Source organism: Ovis canadensis, chromosome 2, assembly GCF_042477335.2.
Source record: "Ovis canadensis isolate MfBH-ARS-UI-01 breed Bighorn chromosome 2, ARS-UI_OviCan_v2, whole genome shotgun sequence".
Lineage (NCBI taxonomy): Eukaryota > Metazoa > Chordata > Mammalia > Artiodactyla > Bovidae > Ovis > Ovis canadensis.
In genome coordinates, this window is record NC_091246.1 from 7,523,535 (window position 1) to 7,543,472 (window position 19,938).

Here is a 19,938-nt window from a genome sequence, read left to right on the forward strand (position 1 = left end):
GACATGTGGGTTCTCACCATGCTGACCCTTGGGGTCAGCACCATCTCCCATCTCCCAGACAGCAGAGCTGGGCCTTGGGCATGCTCAGCACCGGAACCCACCCACCCGTTTCGAGGAGGCGCTGGGCAGGGGGCTCGGGCTCCTCCAGCTAGTAAATCCTCTAACAAGGGAGAGTGATTAGTGTCGGATGTGGCGGTCGGCTTTTGTGCAGCTGACAACTTGTCCCTTTAGAGGCTGGGCCGGGCTCATTTCACAGGGGCCCTCCGCAGGCCCGCTCTCGGCTCCGTAATTACGCCATTCACCAGTCACCCAGGCCCGCCTCTGAACTCCCGACCCGGCACTGAAAGACTTGGGATCTCGTTACTAATCTCTTAAGCCACCTAGTCCTCCAAAATACATCCATTTAAGTTGGAGGCCAAGGCTTCGGGAGTGGGAGCCAGAGAGAGGGAAAGTCCAGCAGAGGCCCTTCTCATGACATGGCCATGGGCCTGCTCTGGGGCCTGGGGCTGGAGTCACAGGGCAGCTGGCCTGGCTGGCTGGCTTGGGGCAGGACAGGCCTCCCCAAGGCTCGGGACTCAGCTCAGACACTATGCCTTGGGATGGGGAGGGCATCTGGACCCACCTGTTTGTAATTTCAGGGGTGCGGGTAGGGGATGAGGCCCATGTTTGTTTTAATTATTATCATTGTTGTTGAAGAGGGAGGGGAAAAAAATGAGCAGAAACTGCTAACATCTGGAGGCTGCTGTCCAGTTTACGTAATCTCCTGAAGCCGAGGAGGGACACGGGATCCCCAGCCAGATGGTCCGTGGGTGACTTCACAGTACATGTGTCTCCTCCGGCAGTTAAGATGCTGACAGGGTTAGAAGAGTGGGTTGCAGGACCTTCTTAAAACTGTTTAGGGGTGAGGGAAGGGGGCTTGGGGGTGCTTCCAGAGATCTCAGTCTTCTTTTGGAACACTCAAATTTTGCTCTGGCCAAAGCTCACATACTTCTTATATTTCTCTCTCATTCACTCACTCATACACTCATTCAATATACACTGACATGACACTTATTACGAGTTAGGTTCTTTATCTCATGATATCTAAGGAAAATGGATCCCAGAGAAGGGGAAAAAAGGCCATAAAGATAAAATCCCTTCCCCAAAAGAGGTCCCAGACCCAAGTGGAGGCGGGGGCGGGGGGTAAATGATGATGCCAGCAAGCACCCATCCAACAACGTGGTGGGCTCTTTGCTCAAGGTTTGTGCAGGCCGAGAGGAACTGGGAAAAAAGAAGTTCCCAAACAATCTGTGCCCAAGCATCAGGCCTGAAATGACGAATCTTAATATCAAGAGGCTGGAGAGCAAGGGCTGGAGGAAAAAAAAGCGAGAGAAGGAGAAAAACTGGGCCACAGCTGAGCCATGACAAACCCAGTTTCCCAGATGATGTCAATAGCAGAAGCATGAAGGATAAAGTTCGAGATGTAGAATTTTGCTGCAAACACAATTCTGAGGACATTCGTATTCTTTTTAAAAGTCACATTGCTAACTTTATGTGTTTCCAAATCTCTTAAAAAAAAAATTGTACTGAAAGCAGTGAATGACATTTCATGAATTCTAGGTCAGAATACAAGCAGCCTAGACTCTGGAAGAGACCAAGATGGTGCTGTTATCTTCAACTAGAATTTGCACTCAAATCTGGATTGAAACCCAGAGATACTGGCAGCGTGAGGTGAAAATTCAGAGGCATCACCAGTCTCTAATATGAATCCTGAAGCAATATGAATCCGACATGTATTTCAGAGTTTGGGGGCACCGTCAGTTTTAAAACAGGACTTTGAGTATGGAAACACTTCCAGTTCAAGACCAGAATACCAGGGTACTGTCATTCTAGTAACAGGGCCAAGCAATACCGTCTGCTCTAAATCCAGTACCCCCAAATGCCTGTGTCAGAAAATCAGACACCAAAGACGGAGAACACAGATCCAGTGAGCTTTACTCTGAAATGCCCTGTCTACAGGCTCGGGGTGGAATTGGGAGACACGGCCAACTGAGGAGCAAAGCACAGCTCAGAGCCACTCGGACTCACGCAGGCTGTCCGAGGAAGCCTCCAGACTGCTCCTTCGCCTACTCTGGGATCCCTGAGATGTGCATGGGTTAATCAGGGAAATGGTGACCGTGTCCAAACTCAGTGCCTGGTCACTGAAACCCTTGGTCAAGCATAGTTGAGCAGTGGTTAATGGCAGTCTTGACCACACTGGCCTATTCGAGAAAGGTCAAGGGAGTGATTTTTCACTTAAAAACAGCTGTGCGTTAAAAGAACAAGACTTTCTCAAGTTCATAAAACTAGGAGTTTCCAGGTTGTCTTTGTGTTGTTTTCTCCCTGCCCCTTCTTTGCCGTCTCCTCCTTTCCTAATAAAATGTGTGTGCCCCAAGCTGTGACCAGGATGACAGACGGGTCACACTGCCTGCAGGGAGCCCCACTGGTGCTCAGGCCACTGCCTGCAGGGAGCCCCGCTGGTGCTCAGGCCACTGCCTGCAGGGAGCCCCGCTGGTGCTCAGGCCACTGCCTGCAGGGAGGCCCCGCTCAGTGCCCAGGCCACTGCCTGCAGGGAGGCCCCGCTCAGTGCCCAGGCCACTGCCTGCAGGGAGCCCCACTGGTGCTCAGGCCACTGCCTGCAGGGAGCCCCACTGGTGCTCAGGCCACTGCCTGCAGGGAGCCCCTGCTCGGTGCCCAGGCCACTGCCTGCAGGGAGGCCCCGCTCAGTGCCCAGGCCACTGCCTGCAGGGAGCCCCTGCTCGGTGCCCAGGCCACTGCCTGCAGGGAGGCCCAACTGGTGCCCAGGCCACTCAGAGCACCTTGTCTTGGGTTCTGCCCTTCACCACAAACCTCAGGGTTTTCTGATCCCCTCTGATCACCCTGGGAGAAAGCTCTGGAAAGCGCCGCGTGCGTGCCTCTCCTCTTTGCTTTTGAAGAGCAGCAGTCCTCTTGGCAGGGCTGCTCCAGCTCGATTTCTCCAAGGAAGAGGCTCTGAAGGATGCCATGCTCTGATGTGTGCAACGACCCAAGGACAGGGCTGGCATATGCTTTTATCAGCATATGTTGACCTTCCGGCTCAAAGAAGGGCTCACATTCTGAAGGACGAGGGTGGCATCTCTCTCTGGCCTTCCTCTCCAGGTTTCAGCAGGAGGGACAGCGACATGCAAATTGGGGGCTTTGCCCATCAAATGTCCAATGGGCGCTGCTGACGCCCATGTCCACCACCCCAGCCGCAGAGCCCTCTGGGGGACAGAGGCCATCTGCAGCGGTGCTCTCTCCCAGGGGGCCCTTGGACGAGGCAGCACACATCTGCAGAAGAGCAGGGTGCTGAAGCAGCTGTTTTGAGACATGGTCCATGGGAACCGTCCCAGCACGATCTGGGATCCACGATATGATTTTCCCAACAATCCTACACCTGCCGCTTGCCTGAACGTTCCATGAGCAGTGGAAGTCACACACATCCGAGAGATGTGGGCCAGAACTCACTGATATCATGACTGAATGCTCTAAGATGCCTCAGTTCCTCCACTGAAAAATCAAATGACGAGATCTACTTTGGAGGGTTTTCCCAGGGTTAAAAGATCCCTTGCAAGTACGGACACATAGCCCTGCAGGCCAGAAACACGCTTAACATTCCCCTCTGCTGTCCCTTCACACTTCTTTTTTCCTGGTTCTAGAAGAAGACAGTCCTGGGCATGAATTCCAGATTTCCCTGCCTCACCCTTAGCTGACTGTAGAAACTTGGGTAAGTTATTAATACTTCACCTTTGTTAAGTCCCAATTTAGTCCTTTGTAAACCAGTGAAAGTTAGTCCCTACTTCCCAAAGCGGCTGGCGGGTATAAATGTGCTAACAACGGAGTGAAACTCTGGGTAGAGGTCCTGACATGGAGTAATCGGGCAGAAAGCCAGACCTTTTATGTTGCTATCACCACCAGCTATTGCTATTACTACTGTGTCCTTGGTGATTACTGTCATTTATTATTATTTAGTCATTCCTCTGTATCTGTCCTCTCATTTTTATTGTCAAGCAACCTTCGTGAGTCTCAGCTTAGTCCTCGGCAACCAGTGAAAGTTAGTCACTATCTCTTAGAGGGGTTGGCGGCTGCATATGTGTTGTAACACTGTGCAACTCGGCTTTTCAGGTAGCAAACTCTGTTCTAGACCTGGCGTACCTCAAGGGGTAAGATGGAGCCCAGATACTCGGCAGTTCATGGGACATGTGGTATGGAAAGTCATAGACAAAGGCCGATGCAAAGTACTGATAAAAGGCCACTTACGCCGGGCCACGGATGGTTCCAGAAGTGCTATGTAGTATCAGAGAGTGAGGGCTCCACACGGGCTGGGATGGTCAAGAGACGCCACGTGAAAGCAGACCTTGAAAGATAGTTAAGCTTTAAATGAGAGGATTTCCCTGGTGGTCCAGAGGTTGAGAATCACCTGCCCATGTGGGAGACACGGGTTCCACCCCTGGGCCAGGAAGATCCGACATGCCGTGGAGCAGCTGTGCTGTGAATCACAACTGCCAGCCACAATTACTGAAGCCCATGCCCCAGGGCTGGGGTTCTGTAAGTACCGAGCCTGCACGTTGCAAGTACTGAAGCCCGCCCTCTCTAGAGCCCATGTTCCACAACCAGAGAAGACACTGCAATGGGCAGCCTGAACACCGCAATGAAGAGTAGCCCTAGAGAAAGCCTGTGCAGAGCAATGAAGACCCAGCACAGCCAAAAATACATGAATTTTTTTTAAAGGTGGATGAATGAAGGATGGTGTTTCCATGTAGAAGAAATGGAAACTCCAAGGTCTGTCTGGGGATTGCAGATGGGTCCATTCTGTCTGGAAGGTTCCTGTCTAATAAACCTGTTAGACAACAGGCTGTGAGGAAAAGCTGAGGCAAACAGACCGTGGAAGGCCATACGTGCTAAGACTCTGGGATTTTATACGCCGTGGGGAACACAGTGCATAAATATAAATAAATAGAGATCTTTCACAAGCGAGAGATCCCTGAGACCAATATTTATTGTGAATGATGGAAAAGGTACTACAAAAGGAAAAATCCTCCAGTAAAGATATGTGCAGGCTTAATGATTTAAGATGATGTATCACAAAAAGATAAGTATGTCATATTTCACTTTAGGAACAAAAGAAGGGTTATTCTAAAAAAAAAAAAAAAATTCTGGGGAGAAGCGTGTCTGCTGGAAAGCATGTGGGCTGTGGAGCCTGAAAGCATTGGTCTCACTCCTGTTCCACCATTTGGAGGAAGGGTTCTTTTGCTTCCCCATCTGTGAAATGAGAACACAGTTCTTACTAGATTATAAGGATTTAATGCCATCACCAAAGTGAATCCGTGTAGACCCCAGTTATTACATGCCAAGCAATGCTCCACATGCTCTTTGTGTGCCATTTTCTAGAATACTCGCAACTGCCAGTCCATCTCCCTGTTTTACAGATGAGGAGACTGAGGCAGAAAGAGACTATGGTCGCCCTGGGTCTCACTACAGGTGGCCGCACGAGGACGTGCTAGACCAGAACAGCTCCAGCAGGGGGGCTCAGTGTCTGCCTGTGGCTATTTAATTTTAAATTCATCAGAAGTTCAGTTCCTTAGTGCCCTGAGCCACATCTCCAGGGTTCAGTACAATAGGTGGCGAGGGGCAGTAGCGCCAGGAGGGGCAGTAGGCACCTCCACTGTTACCAAAAGTCCTATCAGAGAACGGATCCGGAGGCCGGCTCTCTACACTGACCCAGTTCTGCCTTTCCCGGCACATGAACTGACCACAGCTCCCCAGTGTGTGTCAGTTTCTCTCCTTCCTGCATGGCTCTGAATTACTTTTCTCTTCTCAGACCCCTTGCCCCAGGCAGCTGTGTTGCAGACCTGGGCATCACCCTGGCAGTAGCCACAGTTCCTGAGAGCAGTATCCTGCCAGCAGGCCAGATCTCTCCCAAACTCACGTCTCTTTCCCAAGATGGAGACAAATGCAGGCTTCAGGCAAGCATCCCCTTCCACCAGCTGGATGTATGGGTCCAGTTTGGAAAAGGTCTCAGGGCGGGCAGGAGCCCCCCCAGGGAAGACTTTGCTGGACCACCCTGGCACAGAAGCTTGCCGCTCAGCATGGGTACCTGTCACGTGCCTCTCTGAGTCCATTTCTCCCTCAAAAATGAACATGCTACAAATATATCCTGGCACATGGATCTGGCCAAAGAATTAGGTGAGTTTTAAAAAATCTGTGTCTGGGGTGGTGAAGAGGGTAGAAAGCTCTTTTTGGTCTGTTTCTATAGGTAACGGGCTTCCCAGGTGGCACGGGGGGGAAAGAATCCTGCCAGTGCAGGAGACACAAGAGACATTTGATCCCTGCTTTGGGAAGATGCCCTGGAGAAGGAAACGGCAACCCACTAATCCACTCCAGTATTCTTGCCTGAGAAATTTCATGGACAGAGGAGCCTGCGGGCTACAGTCCATGGGGTCGCAAAGAGTCAGACACAACTGAGAGACAGAGCATGCGGCTTCTGTAGACTAGACTGCCTAGGTTACTTTTTAAAAGTAAGGATGTTGGGGTGGAGAGTTGAGGGCAAGGGGGTTACAAAACAAACAAATGAACACACACACCCCCTAGAAGCAAAATGCTGTGCACCACCGACATCCAGCTCTCCCCAGAACCCCATCCTTTGGGCCTGGCTTGAGAAAGTTTACTTCCAGACTTGGAGAAACGAGCATGTGGTTTTGGGGGCAGACTCCAATACCGCCGAAGCCGCGGGCTCAGCAGGCTCAACCGGCTGCTGCTTCCTAAGCGTATTATGGTCTCGGAGAGCGAACGCTGTTTACATATTTGACATGTTTCTTGGGTACAGGACGTGAAACTAAATTATACAGCAAAGACGACGCTGGCTAAACACCGGTGCCCCCACTTAAAAGAACAATAATTTTAAAAAAATAAAAAGAAGAGAAAATGAAAGACAAGGATGGAATTGGGTCTTACGGGAGCCTGAGTAGACGGCAAGGAAGGAGGGAAGGGGCCTGGTCCTGAAGGGATGAGGAGGGAGGGACGACGCGGAGAATACAGACAGCACGATGGGAGAGGAGTGGGCTGAGAGATGCAAGAAAGACAAAGGCCTAGGGATCTCACAGGAGGGGCTGTGGTGTGAACTGGCCCGGCCGTGTCTGCTCTCTGCAGAGAACCAGTGGAAGCTGCCCCAAACCACAAAGCCTGGCTTGCTCTTGGGCTGCAAGACAGGAGTCGACTGGCAAGCAAGAGCTTTCTCTGCTCCATGAAGCACCTTCCTGGTAACCCGTGCGTGTCTGCTGCATTGACCCTCCCCTGTCAATGCACGTGTCTCTAAGAAGAACTCCACGTGCCTGCACACCACAGTGGTTGGCCCAAGTTTTTCTTTCCTTCTCAGAAGTACCTGTGTCAGAGCGCCCTGTCCTCCAAGGACACTACAGATGACTTGAGGGTAGTGGTTGAACACTTCCTCTCAGCCTCGACTCCCTGCCGAAAAGGATGTTCTAGACACAGTGAAAGATTGAAGGCGGGAGGAGAAGGGGACGGCAGAGGATGGGATGGTTGGATGGCATCACCGACTCCACGGACATGAGTCTGAGCAAGCTCCGGGGGTTGGTGACGGACAGGGAAGCCTAGCGTGCTGCAGTCCATGGGGTCGCAAAGAGTTGGACACGACTGAACTGAACTGAATGGAGACATAGTAGGTTCACAATAAGACTATAGTGGGTTTTAAATCCAAATATCAGAATTGCTTTCTAACAGATAGGGATTGAGGGGTTTAGGGAAGTTATTTCATCACAGCCAAATCTTAAGTGAAATAAGACCAACAGACTCTCAAAGTCTCTCTCTGCTTAGATTTCTGTAGTCCTAAAGACTGTTTCTTTAAAAATAACAACACAGAACTCAATATTTCCTCATTGGATCTCTCGGTTGCTAAAACTCCATGGACAGAAAGAAGCACTTCTTTAAAAAGGTTTAAGTTGCTAGCAGAAGGAAACCTACATCTGTGGACCCACTGTCTCATCCTTGACCAACGCCTGCCATAGGAATGCTGCCACTCCTGTTTTACAGATGGGGCAGAGGCAAGGAGAACCGGCTTGCTTGGAGGGACAGAGTCGGTAATTGGTGACCCTAGAATCAGAAGCCAGGTTGAGCTGATCCTAAACCTCATTTTTTTTCTATAAAACTCTCATTACTCAAAGTTGGGAAGGCACAGTCATAGTGTCTAGCATTTATTGGTTTGAATAAAGCTTGAAACAGCAAATGACTTAAGAAGGGAGCAAAGAAGAGGGGTGGAGGAGAGTCTGGTGGAGACCTTCGCTGGGGTCATGAAAAATTTGATAGATTTAAAGTCCGCCCCCCCCAATCCACATTTCCATATCAAGTCCAGGATGTTATAACCACCAGGGCAAAGGGGTCCTTTCTGATGCAGAAACTGGCTTTTAGTCTTCTGGAGGGATTTTGGGGTGCCCCACACCAATGGGACAGACTGTAACAGACCATAGGACTAGCTGTTTTGTCTCCTTAGATGACTCACACATGTGCTCTTGAGAAATTATTCAGAAACCACCAGAAGAAAGCAGATCCCTTGGGTACTTGGGAAAACTGCTTGGAATCCTCTCTGACATTTTGGCGCATCCCTTTGGCCTCCCGCTTCCCCCACCACCAGCGGATGCTGTCCCATTTCACCAGCGAGAAGAGCTCACCACACTGGTGAAGGGATACGTCTCAGCAGGGGCCTCAGCACTGGGTACTGAGCCCACAGTTGCCCCCCTCCCCAGCCCTTTGCCAATACGAGCATCAGCAGAGAACGGCTCATCCAGGCAAAATGTCCACATGGGGCTGTTTCAGTGCAATACCAGTAGCTGGTGCAAGGACAGAAGGAAGCAGGAGAAAGCGAGGCACAGGCAAGGACGTCCGCCTCCCGCACGCACGGAAGGCAGCTCTTCATTCTGAGATGAGAAGCAAAACTTGAGTTTCATAAGGTGCTTCAAACCCGTCTTTCAGGCGGTGCTCCTAGAGGTCAGTCCTCATCCTCAAATAAGCATCTGATCTGTTGGTGCCCAGCTCAGAACATCAGAGAAGCTCCTCACTGCACTTGGGATAAAGTGCAGGGACTTCCCTTGTCCAGTGGTTAAGACTTCACGTGCCCATGGCAGGGGGCCTGAGTTCAATCCCTGGCCAGGGAGCTAGGTCCTCCACGAGTTTGTGTGCACAACTAAAGATCCTGCACGTCCCAATAATGACCCAGCATCCTGGGGGCCACAGCTGAGACCTCGAGCAGCCCATAAATAAACAGTGAAGTCTAAATTTCAAGCATCTGAAGGCGGCTGCCACGTCATTTTCATAGCCCATCTCTCTTGACATCCCCTGGATCTCATTTTTCATTTCCCCCTGAATTTCTTATTGACCTTTTTTGGATGCCTGTCTCCCTGTCTCTCTGTCTCTCTGACATGATCTTCCTTTCAACACCCCTCTACTACCCCAGATATCCTTCCCGTCACAGCTCAGCAATCACCCAGAGGAAATATTCACCCACCCTCCCCTTGACTCCTCGGTCCCAGCACGTCCTACCCTGCACCATAGGTGCCAGTGGAAAGATCTTTTGTCCTTATGTCAGAGAGCCCAGTGGATTTCTGCTCCCTTCCTCTGGACACAAGGACGCAGGAGACGCAGATGAATGGTCCCTGCATTCTGGGCCTACAACTCGGTGGCACCAGGGAGCGCGCATCTCTTGCAAGTCCCTTACCAGCATCTCAAGGCTTCTCAGGTAGAACACATGCTTTCGTGACAAACCCGCAAACGCAGCCAAGTTTCCCTTTCCATCTACAATTGTCCTGCTGGTGTTTTGCTTCATGTTCTTTCCCACAATCCATTAATAATTAGCCATGGAGCCAAAAATCTACACTCAGGGTTCAGCAACTTGAAACATTTCCTGAGCTTCTCCCATATTTTCATAAACGTGTTTTAAGTGACTTTCTAGAACGGGCAACACTTAACGTGAAAGAATGACTGCCCCTAGGTAGAGATGTTGGTGGCATGGCACAAATAGTGGGCCCATACTGGGGGTCCTGGAGAGGGGGTTCCCACTTTCCTCGAGGAACTAGAATGCGCGCTAGGCAAGAAAACACACAAATGGCAGGCTTCCTCGTCTGTTCTCCTGTGTCAGCCACGGAAGCGGGCATGAGCTGACTTGTCCTGCACCCAGGCTCCTGTGACGAACCCCGCGACCTGAATCCTGGTTCTGCCGCGGTCTCTTAGAAGGGCGCACCCCACCAAACTAGTCAGTCTCTCGGCTCGCAGAGCCTTACTGTCCCAATCTGTCAGATGAGAGCAGCAGTTCCTACTTTTGCAGTAGCTTAAGTCGGATTCAAGGAATTTGATGCGGAGCCTAGCTGAACTTGGAAAATATTATTTTTATAATTTGTCCAGGACCTTCTGAAAGTGGGCAAAGGACTTTTCCATCCCTACATGCTGGCTTTCATCCCTGCTGGCTGAGTAAGCTGATAGCAGTGCGGTTTCTTCCTCAGGGAAACTCCCTCTGAATCTCAGACTCTTGGGTCTTGGCTGCTATTTCTAGCTGGACACACCCCTCCCATGGAATAGTGAGCACTGTGAGGGCTACAAAAGGACCAGCGCTTCTCCGGAGTTTCGCAAAGTGCCTGCTCTAGCCCCGAGTGTGCAGGAAACATTTGTTAATGCAACGGTGCTTATTCACCCAACCAAACACTGACTAAGCTTCTGTGCTGTGTGGCTGACTAGAATGAGGGTGCAGAGAGGAGGCCTGACACGAACCGAAGACGGAATTAACACGCACTACCCGATACATGGGAAACGAACAAAACCACCACCATGACAAACAGTGCTAAGCTTTTTCTCTGCATTCACTACCTTAATCCCCACCAAATCGATGCCACCATTCTCTCTTTCCAGAAGAGAAAACTGAGGTTCCTGGAGGAATAACTGGCTCAAAATTCCCAAATAAAAAGAAAAGCTATGCAGGCAGGGCCACCTTTGCACGACTTCCACTTGACCCCACGGATGTCTGTGTTTTCTACCTGCTTACATTCCTCAGGGCAGGACCCCTTCATTTGCCCATTTAGTCAAATGCATAAGTCAACAAATCCATCACGACAAATTATGATTTGTATTTTAATAGAGGCACACCATGTTCTGGATATGCCAAGGAACAGGTACTAGCGATTCTCAGTGAGGTGGCAAAGGATTGATATGTCTAATCATGGGTCAGCGGATGCAAAGTCAGAATCAGTCACAAAGAAAGGCGAGATGCCCAGGGCTTCCTGTGTGACCACCAGCTCAGCCTGAGTGCCTTGTGATGGCAGCTTACTGCATCACAGGCACTCCTTCTCATTGCGGATAGCGTTTGTTCTAAGCAAGGTTGTCTTTATTTTGGCTCTGAAACTACAGCCCTGGAAATGCTTAGTTTAAATGTTACCCTCAAAGGATCAACCAAATAAATTGGTTGGTTGACTGCAGGTCCATAATCCCTGGGAGAGCACTGCGCATTCCGATAGCCTTTGCATCTCCACCACCTCCTGTGCGGGAGGAGGAAGGGGACTGTTTGGACAGGAGGAACCTGGCTTGGGAAGAAATGCAGTCAGGGGCGGGGTGGGGGGCAGGATGAAGGAATCTCTGCAGCTCTCTTTGGCAGCCTGTGGTGTAAAGCACAGAGAAATGTGAGACCTGGAGACCAAATGAGAACAAGACGGGATCTTTGCAAACACTTAAACCAAGCTGTGCTGAGTTTCCCAGAAGAGAGATAACTCTGTACTTTCAATCTGTTCCATTTTTGTTCTGTCTCAGGGACCTCTTGAATTCCAGCAGGGCCGGGAAGGTGCACGGCCAAAACATCCCAAGAATGTCTCTTATTATAGGATGTTCAGCCCGATGCACACAGCCAGGGAGGTTTGATGCTTCTGATAACATTTGGATATAAGACTCAATGTTCAGGCGGAGGAACTTCAGTTCAGCTCAGTTCAGTTGCTCAGTCGTGTCCGACTCTTTGCGACAACATGAATCGCAGCATGCCGGGCCTCCCTGTCCATCACCAACTCCCGGAGTTCACTCAGACTCATGTCCATCGAGTCAGTGATGCCATCCAGCCATCTCATCCTCTGTCGTCCCCTTCTCCTCCTGCCCCCATCCCTCCCAGCATCAGTGCTAACCAAATTTGGGCATCTTGTTTGAGGGGGATGGACAAGCAAGACCGGGGACTTTGAGAAGTGGAGGGTTCACGCAAAAATGGAAACGAAAATTTTAATCATTTTCTAGACTCATCTAGCACAGAGAGGGTGGGATCTCCGCAGTAGCCACAGTGACAGCCTGCCTGCTGACTCCGACAGGGCTATGCCTCTCGAGAGCATCCTCACATTATGGTCTTACACATTCACAAGGTCAAGTTTGGGTCTCCTTCTTCTTTGGTTTCTTCCATGGGCTCCAGCACAGAACCAGGGACATAACTCCAATAAACACCTGCATTTATCATTTTTGCAGCATCAGGGGAAATACAGAGACTAGGACAATACTGACTTATAAAGAAGAAACGGACATCACTGTGGTCATTTCATCGCTCTCCAAGTGGACAGAGTGTTCCAGTGAACACCAGGGTACCAGCAACAGGGACGCCTAGACAGAGTGGGAGCAGCCTGAGCTCAAGCTGTGAGCAGCGCCTGGAAGATTGTTGCTGTCGCTGTTCATCAGCTAAGTTGTGTCTGACTCTTTGTGACCCCATGGACTGTAGCACACCAGGCTTCCCTGTCCTTCACAACCTCCTGGAGTTTGCTGAAACTCATGTCCATTGAGGTGGTGATGCCATCCAACCATCTCATCCTCCATTGCCCCCTTCTCCTCCTGCCCTCAGTCTTTCCCAGCATCAGGGTCTTTTCTAATGAGTCGGCTCTTCGCATCAGGCGGCCAAAGAATCGGAGCTTCAGCTTCAGCATCAGTCCTTCCAACGAATACTCAGGGTTGATTTCCTTCAGGATTGACTGGTTTGATTTCCCTGCCAACCAAGAGACTCTCAAGAGTTTTCTCCAGCACCATGGTTTGAAAGCATCAATTCTTCGGTGCTCAGACTTCCTGATGGTCCAACTCTCACATACGTACAAAACTACTGGAAAAACCATAGCTTTGACTAGACAGACCTTTGTCAGCAAAGTGGTTTCTCTGCTTTGTAATCTGCTATCTAGGTTTGTCATAGCTTTCCTCCCAAGGAGCATACATCTTTCATTTCATGGCTGAAGTCACTGTCTGCAGTGATTTTCGGAGCCCAAGAAAATAAAATCAGTCACTGTTTCCACTTCACCCTTCCATTTGTCATGAATTAATGAGATCAGATGCTATGATCTTAAGCTTTTTGAATGTTGAGTTTTCAGCCAGCTTTTTCATTCTCCTCTTTTACCCTTGTCAAGGGGCTCTTTAGTTCCTCCTCAAGCACCTCATGGAATGTGCATGGTACCACCAACGAAAGATCTATCCATCCATGGCTCTTTCCACCTGATCCGCAGTGACATTTTTCAGGAACCCGGCTACTCCCAGCTCCTGAACAAGACCACACATTCCCACACTCCCAGTGTCGCCTTCCAGGAGAAACTTTCCATCCTAAATTTCCCATCACGGGCTGTGCGACCTTGCGGAAACCACTCCACGTCTCAGTTTCTACAAGGTAAGTAGTAATTCTTCCCTTGAAGAATGGCGAGGGGGTTGGTTATGAAGCATGTATGAGGGCCCAGATTCATGGCTGGTGGACCTCGACACAGCTGGTTCCCTCCCCACTCTCTTCCCTGTGCTTCGGGATCGCTGCATCTGCAAGGCCTGGGCTCCTGCATCTGCCCGGCCTGTTCCTGTAGGATGCTCGCGTGTGCGTGCCTGTCTGTGTGTGTGTAAGAGACAGAGAGAGAGAGAGGAGGAGGAAAGTGGAGGAGGAATGTATAATTGGGTTAAGGGAAGGGAAGGTGCTCACAGTGCATCTAAGAAGCCCACAACTCCCTCTCTCAGGCCATCAACCTCTTGCCTGGAGGCCCTGACAGGGTGAAAATTAACCACCAGCCTCCTCTAGTCACCGCGCAGGGTGATGACGGCCACAGTTACACTTCCTCCTCTTCTCTGCTGTCAGAAGGGAGCCATGTCTACACTCCAGGAAGAGGCTTGACTCAGTCATGCAGGCTGTGCGTGTCGTGTCTGTGTGCGTGCACATGTTGGCCCGTGCATGATGGGGTTGGTATGGGAATGGCTTCCAGGCACTTGCTTTGAGACAGGGAACTGGGGGGACTTTTGTTCTGCCAGCCCCCAGACCCCTTGTCCGGCCTTGCACCCAGGCGGCACACACCTCCCCACCCCTGACCCTGTATCCTCCAGTGAGCTGATCTCATTATGGCAAATTAAGTTACAGCTGAAGTCTCCTTGTAACAAAGATTATGTCCAAGCCCAGAGTAATGGAACCTAGTCGATTTCATTAAAATAAAATTGGTTACAATGAATAATTCAATAGGATGATTTTGTTTCCTCATCTCCTCTTTGTAGATCGAAGAGCGAGTATTTATAATGATTTTTTTTTAATTGGATTGTTGTTTAGGAAGAGATAATCACCCATGATTCCTGACAGCACCCCCCCCCCCCTTCCCAGACTGGAATAATTGCCTGGGCGAAGTCTCTTTTCAAATGCTAAGACTGGAAAATTCTTTCTCTCCTTTTCTCACATTAGTAGCAATAACCTTTGGTGGCTTTTAAGCACAGCTGTTACCTCAACACTTGGTCACGTGAGATTCTGAGTGCGTTAATAATACCCTTGTTTGAACGATGTTTTTAAAACATTTCTAGAGATTGGATCGCGGTGTTGTATCTGGAATGCCTGGCTCTATCACTAGCCAGCCTAAAGCAGGGCACTCCTTATGAGAAAGGTAGCAATGTATGTGTTTATCTACAATCAATTAAACACACATCGCTGGAACTCCTGATCTTATCTACATCTGTGCTTGAAGATGGGGAACAAACTAAATAAAACCTTAAAACTCTTTTCACAAAATTAGCAGCCTAAGGGGGAAGCCAGACATGGAAACAGGTAATTAGAGTTCAGAGTATGGGTGTCACCCAACATGAACCCAGCAAGTACAGAGGCGGCATGGGGCAGAATGAGCGTAGGCAGGTTCATTCATTCACGCACCCAGCTAGCACTGCACAGGACAACATTAGGGAATCCCTCGCTTACATTTCTTTCCATCCTCCCCAGAAACAGAGACAAACGCGTACACAAAGAATCTGATGCAGGTAAACACAATCAGATAAGTGAACAAATGATCAAATAAACACTATAAGCGAGGTTAGGTTCTTTGTCCCTCTTCCAGTGATTCTCCCTGGGCCCCAGAAGAAGGTCCCGTGTCTCTTTCATCTAGAAACCAGGCCCCACCACCCTCGCCCCAGCCCTCCACTGACCATGAGTCAGAGAAGCAATGTTGGAGAAGAATGGGGAGAAATAATGGCTCTCCTGCAAGGCCAGGTGGGAGGCCGGCCTCTGAAATGGCTGCGGGGCTGGGCAGTAGGAAGCATGGGCGTGTCTCTGGGAAACGGGAGTCTCGGAAGAAGGCAGGTGCACACTGAGCAGGATAATTGGAAAGGGGACTCTGGGGACAGCAGGACCATCCCTAGAATCACAGAAGCTCTGGTGGCCCCAGTGCTCTCGCTCCCTCAACTAAGCTGATAGTCCCTTGGGGAAGAACCCTGGGACATAAATAGTGCATTCGGGAATGAGGAATGAGTCACAGCTTTTGAGTGTTGGGAAGGTCCTTGGAGATCATCCAGTTCAACTACTCTCTAATTTAAAGATGGGGAAAATGGGGCCCGGAGAAGTGGGAAGGCTAGTCCCCAGCCACACAGAGCATTCATGATGGAGATGCCATATTCAGGAGAGCGTGCTAGAGGAGGACGTGACTTGACACCCTCCTCTGTCAAAAGTGAGACTCTCCCTGAGGATTCATTCTTATCCCATTGAAGGCCAGTGGTATATCCAAAATGGAGTGCTTACCCCAAATATGTCTTCTAGTAGGAGACACAGGACAGTCATTACCCCTGCTATGCTAACGTTTCTTGCCCTTAAAAACTCCAAATTCAATTGCTGACAAACAAGTCTCATGAGACCTCAGAATGACCTTTGGCTATTGGCGGCGAAACGGATGGACCTAGAGATTATCATGTGCTGTCCAGGTTTGTCAAAGCTTTCTAGGAGATCAAATCAGTCCTTCCTAAAGGAAACCAACCCTGAATATCCATTGGAAGGACTGATGCTGAAGCACCAACACTTTGGCCACCTGATGCAATGAGCTGACTCATTGGAAAAGACCCTGATGCTGGGAAAGATTGAAGGCAAAAGGAGAAGAGGGCAACAGAGGATGACAGAGGATGAGATGGTTGGATAGTATCATGGACTCAATGGATACGAATTCAAACAAACTTTGGGAGATAGCGAAAGTCAGGGAAGTCTGGAGTGCTGTAGTCCATGGGATTGAAAGAGTCAGACACAACCTAGCGATTGAACCACAACGGAGGTATGGTCAAGTGGCCATGTCCAGTGACACTGCCCTTGTGATGGGCAAGCTTGAGGGGCAGAGCAGCGATTTGGAATGTCTGCAGGAAATGTCATGCACGGCTGGGCACTTACCTGGGACGCTGCTGGTTGGCCGATGATGACCCAGCCTGGGCACTGCTGATCTTGGTGGGACACTGTAGCATTGGATGCCCACTGATCCAGGAACCCTTGGGGCGTGTAGACACCACAGTCCTTGATGCTGGTTTTTTGTTCAAACTCTTCACATACCCCATCACCATCATGGAAATAGCACCGGCTGGGTTCATCTGCGGGAGACAGACACAGAAGGGACAGAACAGATCAGTGTTTGTTCTTTGGCCCTGGCTGCCACCAGCAGTTATGGAATCAGATACACAGAATCATCAGCACAGTCAAGCCCACCACTGATGGTCACCACTGACTGTTGTTACTCAGGCTGTGAGTCACTGATGGTCACCACTGACTGTTATTTACAATGGAGATCTTGCCATAGGAGGCAACTCTGGTGAATCTGGAGGACATTACACGAAGGAGAAACACTGTACGATTCCACTTACATGATGCATATAAAGCAAACTCACAGAAGGAGAGAGTAGAATGGCAACTGCCAGGGCCTGGAAGGAGGGGGGCTGAGATTTCAAATCTACTGTTCAAACGGTATAAAGCTTTGTTATGCAAGATGAATAAGTTTTAGCGATCTGAGGGACAATACTGTGACCATAGATTAAAAAAAGCTGTATGTACACTTACAATTTTAAGAGGGTAGATCTTGTATTATGTGATTTTTACTACATAACATACATGCACATTAACAAAGACTTCCACCTTCATACCTCTTGTGAGCCCCACAGTACCTTTGTGAGAAAGATATTATTGGTTTAGTTTTCTACATTGGGAAACTGCAATCCTGCATGTCTTAAATAACTTGCCCAAAGTCATGAAATGTGTTCATGCCGGATCCTGATTTTAAACTCGGGCTTTCACTGTCCAAGTTCTAGGTACATTATCTGCCACCGCAGCACTTCGTAGTCTTAAACTGACTATTTTGACTATTTAACTGTAAATAGGATTACAGGCTGACATAGAGTGAACTGTTATATGAGAGCCTCTGGCATCAGCCCCAGGTCTGTAACTGAATTGCTCTGTTCCTTTAGACAAATCTCTTTCCCTCCTCTGGGCTCAGTCATCAGTGAAGGGGGTGAAACTGCTGAAACTCCAGGAGCCCTTCCTGTCTAAGGTGCTATCTTCTAGATATTTGCTGGATATCTTAGGTATTTCAGTTAAAGGCCAAGTGAGTTCTCAAGCTCCTATGTAACTCAAATCACAGCCAGGAGTTCTGCTTGGGACAGTTTAAAGCTGCAGCTGGCTGCAATGACTCTCACTGAGCTGCAAGAACAAAACTCAAGGGAAACAGAGTTAGCTGGATGCCTTCTTTTTAAAATTTTTTTTTTAACTTTTAACTTTTATTGGGCTATAGTCAATCCAGTGGAAAAGACCCTGATGCTGGGAAAGATTGAGGGCAGGAGGAGAAGGGGATGACAGAGAATGAGGTAGTTGGATGGCATCACCGACTCAATGGATGTGAGTTTGAGCAAACTCTGGGAGATAGCGAAGGACAGGGAAGCCTGGTGCACTGCAGTCCATAGGATCACAGAGTCAGACGTGAGCTAACAACTGAACAACAACATAGTCGATTAACAGTGTTGTGATAGTTTCAGGTGAACAGCTATACATATACATGTATAGCTGGATGCCTTCTAAGCAGGTAGGACCTATACAGTACCTGCTTCTTGGTGTTTCAGAATAGAATAACACAAGGAGAAATCTGGAGGTAGCTGTCCAAAAGCAATCCTCTTGCCAGGTACACCTTCCCAGTTCCTCTAGGAAAGCTAAGTACTTCCTCCTGTGTGGATTCCTATTTTACAAAGATCCCCATCATAATCTGCCTGCAATTAGTCTGAATCTGCCTGCAACGTGGGACACCTGGGTTTATCCCTGGGTTGGGAAGATCCCCTGGCGAAGGGAAAGGCTACCCACTCTAGTATTCTGGCCTTGAGAGCTCCATAGACTTTACAGTCCATGGGATCGCAAAAAGTTGGACACGACTGAGCGACTTTCACTTCACTTCACCATCTTAATACTCATCCCGCTCTACTGACATCACATTTTCATGTAGCAGCTCCTTCAAACAGCGCACTGGGAGAGTGGGAGAGAATGTTAGCCTAAATTCTGCCCAGGCAAGAGGCACCTCTCCTGAGAAAATCTAGATATCACAGAGCTTACGGTCACCCTGAGAATGCCGCTTGGTCTAGAACATTCTTCCTTGGCTCACTCTGAAAGAATAGAGAGTGAAGCCTCATTTAAAACCAGGGTTTGCTTTCCGCCCCTCATACTCAGGAGGGGTGTGTGTGTGCGTGTTGCTCAGCTGTGTCCGACTCTTCCTTACTCCATAGACGGCGGCCTGCCAGTTTCCTCTGTCCATGGGATTTCTCAGGCAAGAATACTGGAATGGGCTGCTATTCCCTTCTCTGGGGGATCTTCCCAACCCAGGGATCGAACCCAGTTCTCCTGCACTACAAGCAAATTCTTTGCTGTCTGAGCCACCAGGGAAACTCATGTTAGGTATGTAACTTTGCACAATCAGCTTCACTTCTCACCCTCTGGCTTCCTATCTGTAGTACAGAAACCAGCAAGGACAACCTCTCAAGATAGCCATACAACTTTAATAAGAAATGGACATAAACACACAGTGTATATCTTAAAATAATGGTCAAGAGAAAAAAATACTCTTCTCGTAAGGGTTTAATTTATTCCTAAGTGGCTGAATTGAATCAGCTTGTAAAATCAGTATTCATTTGAAACACTTTCAAGAGGCATTCCTTCAAATGGAAAGAGCCTGGGTCAAGTAGAACTAGGACTTGAATTTCTGTGATGCTGACTATCTGAAAAAAGGAATCATTGAATTCAGGGGCAGCAGAATGTTGAGCCCCTTCCAAGCTCCAAAATCCCTTGTTTATTTCTGCAAACAGTTTACATAGTGAAATACTATCAAAAGAGCCAGAATAAATCAATCCATTATAATTCAGTTATTTAAGGATGAGTTTAAGCCAGCTGAGGACTCCAGTGACCAGTAGCATGCCTGGCAGTTCAAGTACAGAAAGAATACAGGCTCAGCACTTCTCAGTAGCTCCAACTTCTTGGTCAATGTGGCCAACTCACAAATAATAAAACTCACCCTGATCTGAGAGTAGCAAGTCATCCGTCCAGACTTTCCTCCCAATTAAGGGAACTGCATAGGGCATAGGTTTTGGGCATCAGGCAAAGCCAGGTTCAAGACTCTTGAG

At 49.1% G+C, this 19,938-nt stretch overlaps 1 protein-coding gene across 1 annotated transcript in view; it reads right to left on the reverse strand.

Moving 5' to 3' along the window:
* Nucleotides 1-19,938, reverse strand: part of PAPPA (pappalysin 1) — a 262,349-nt gene that overhangs the window by 94,918 nt on the left and 147,493 nt on the right. The window contains exon 10 of the mRNA XM_069573842.1: nucleotides 16,688-16,881. Coding sequence (XP_069429943.1) covers nucleotides 16,688-16,881 — 194 coding nt within the window. The remainder of the gene's footprint in view (nucleotides 1-16,687; nucleotides 16,882-19,938) is intronic.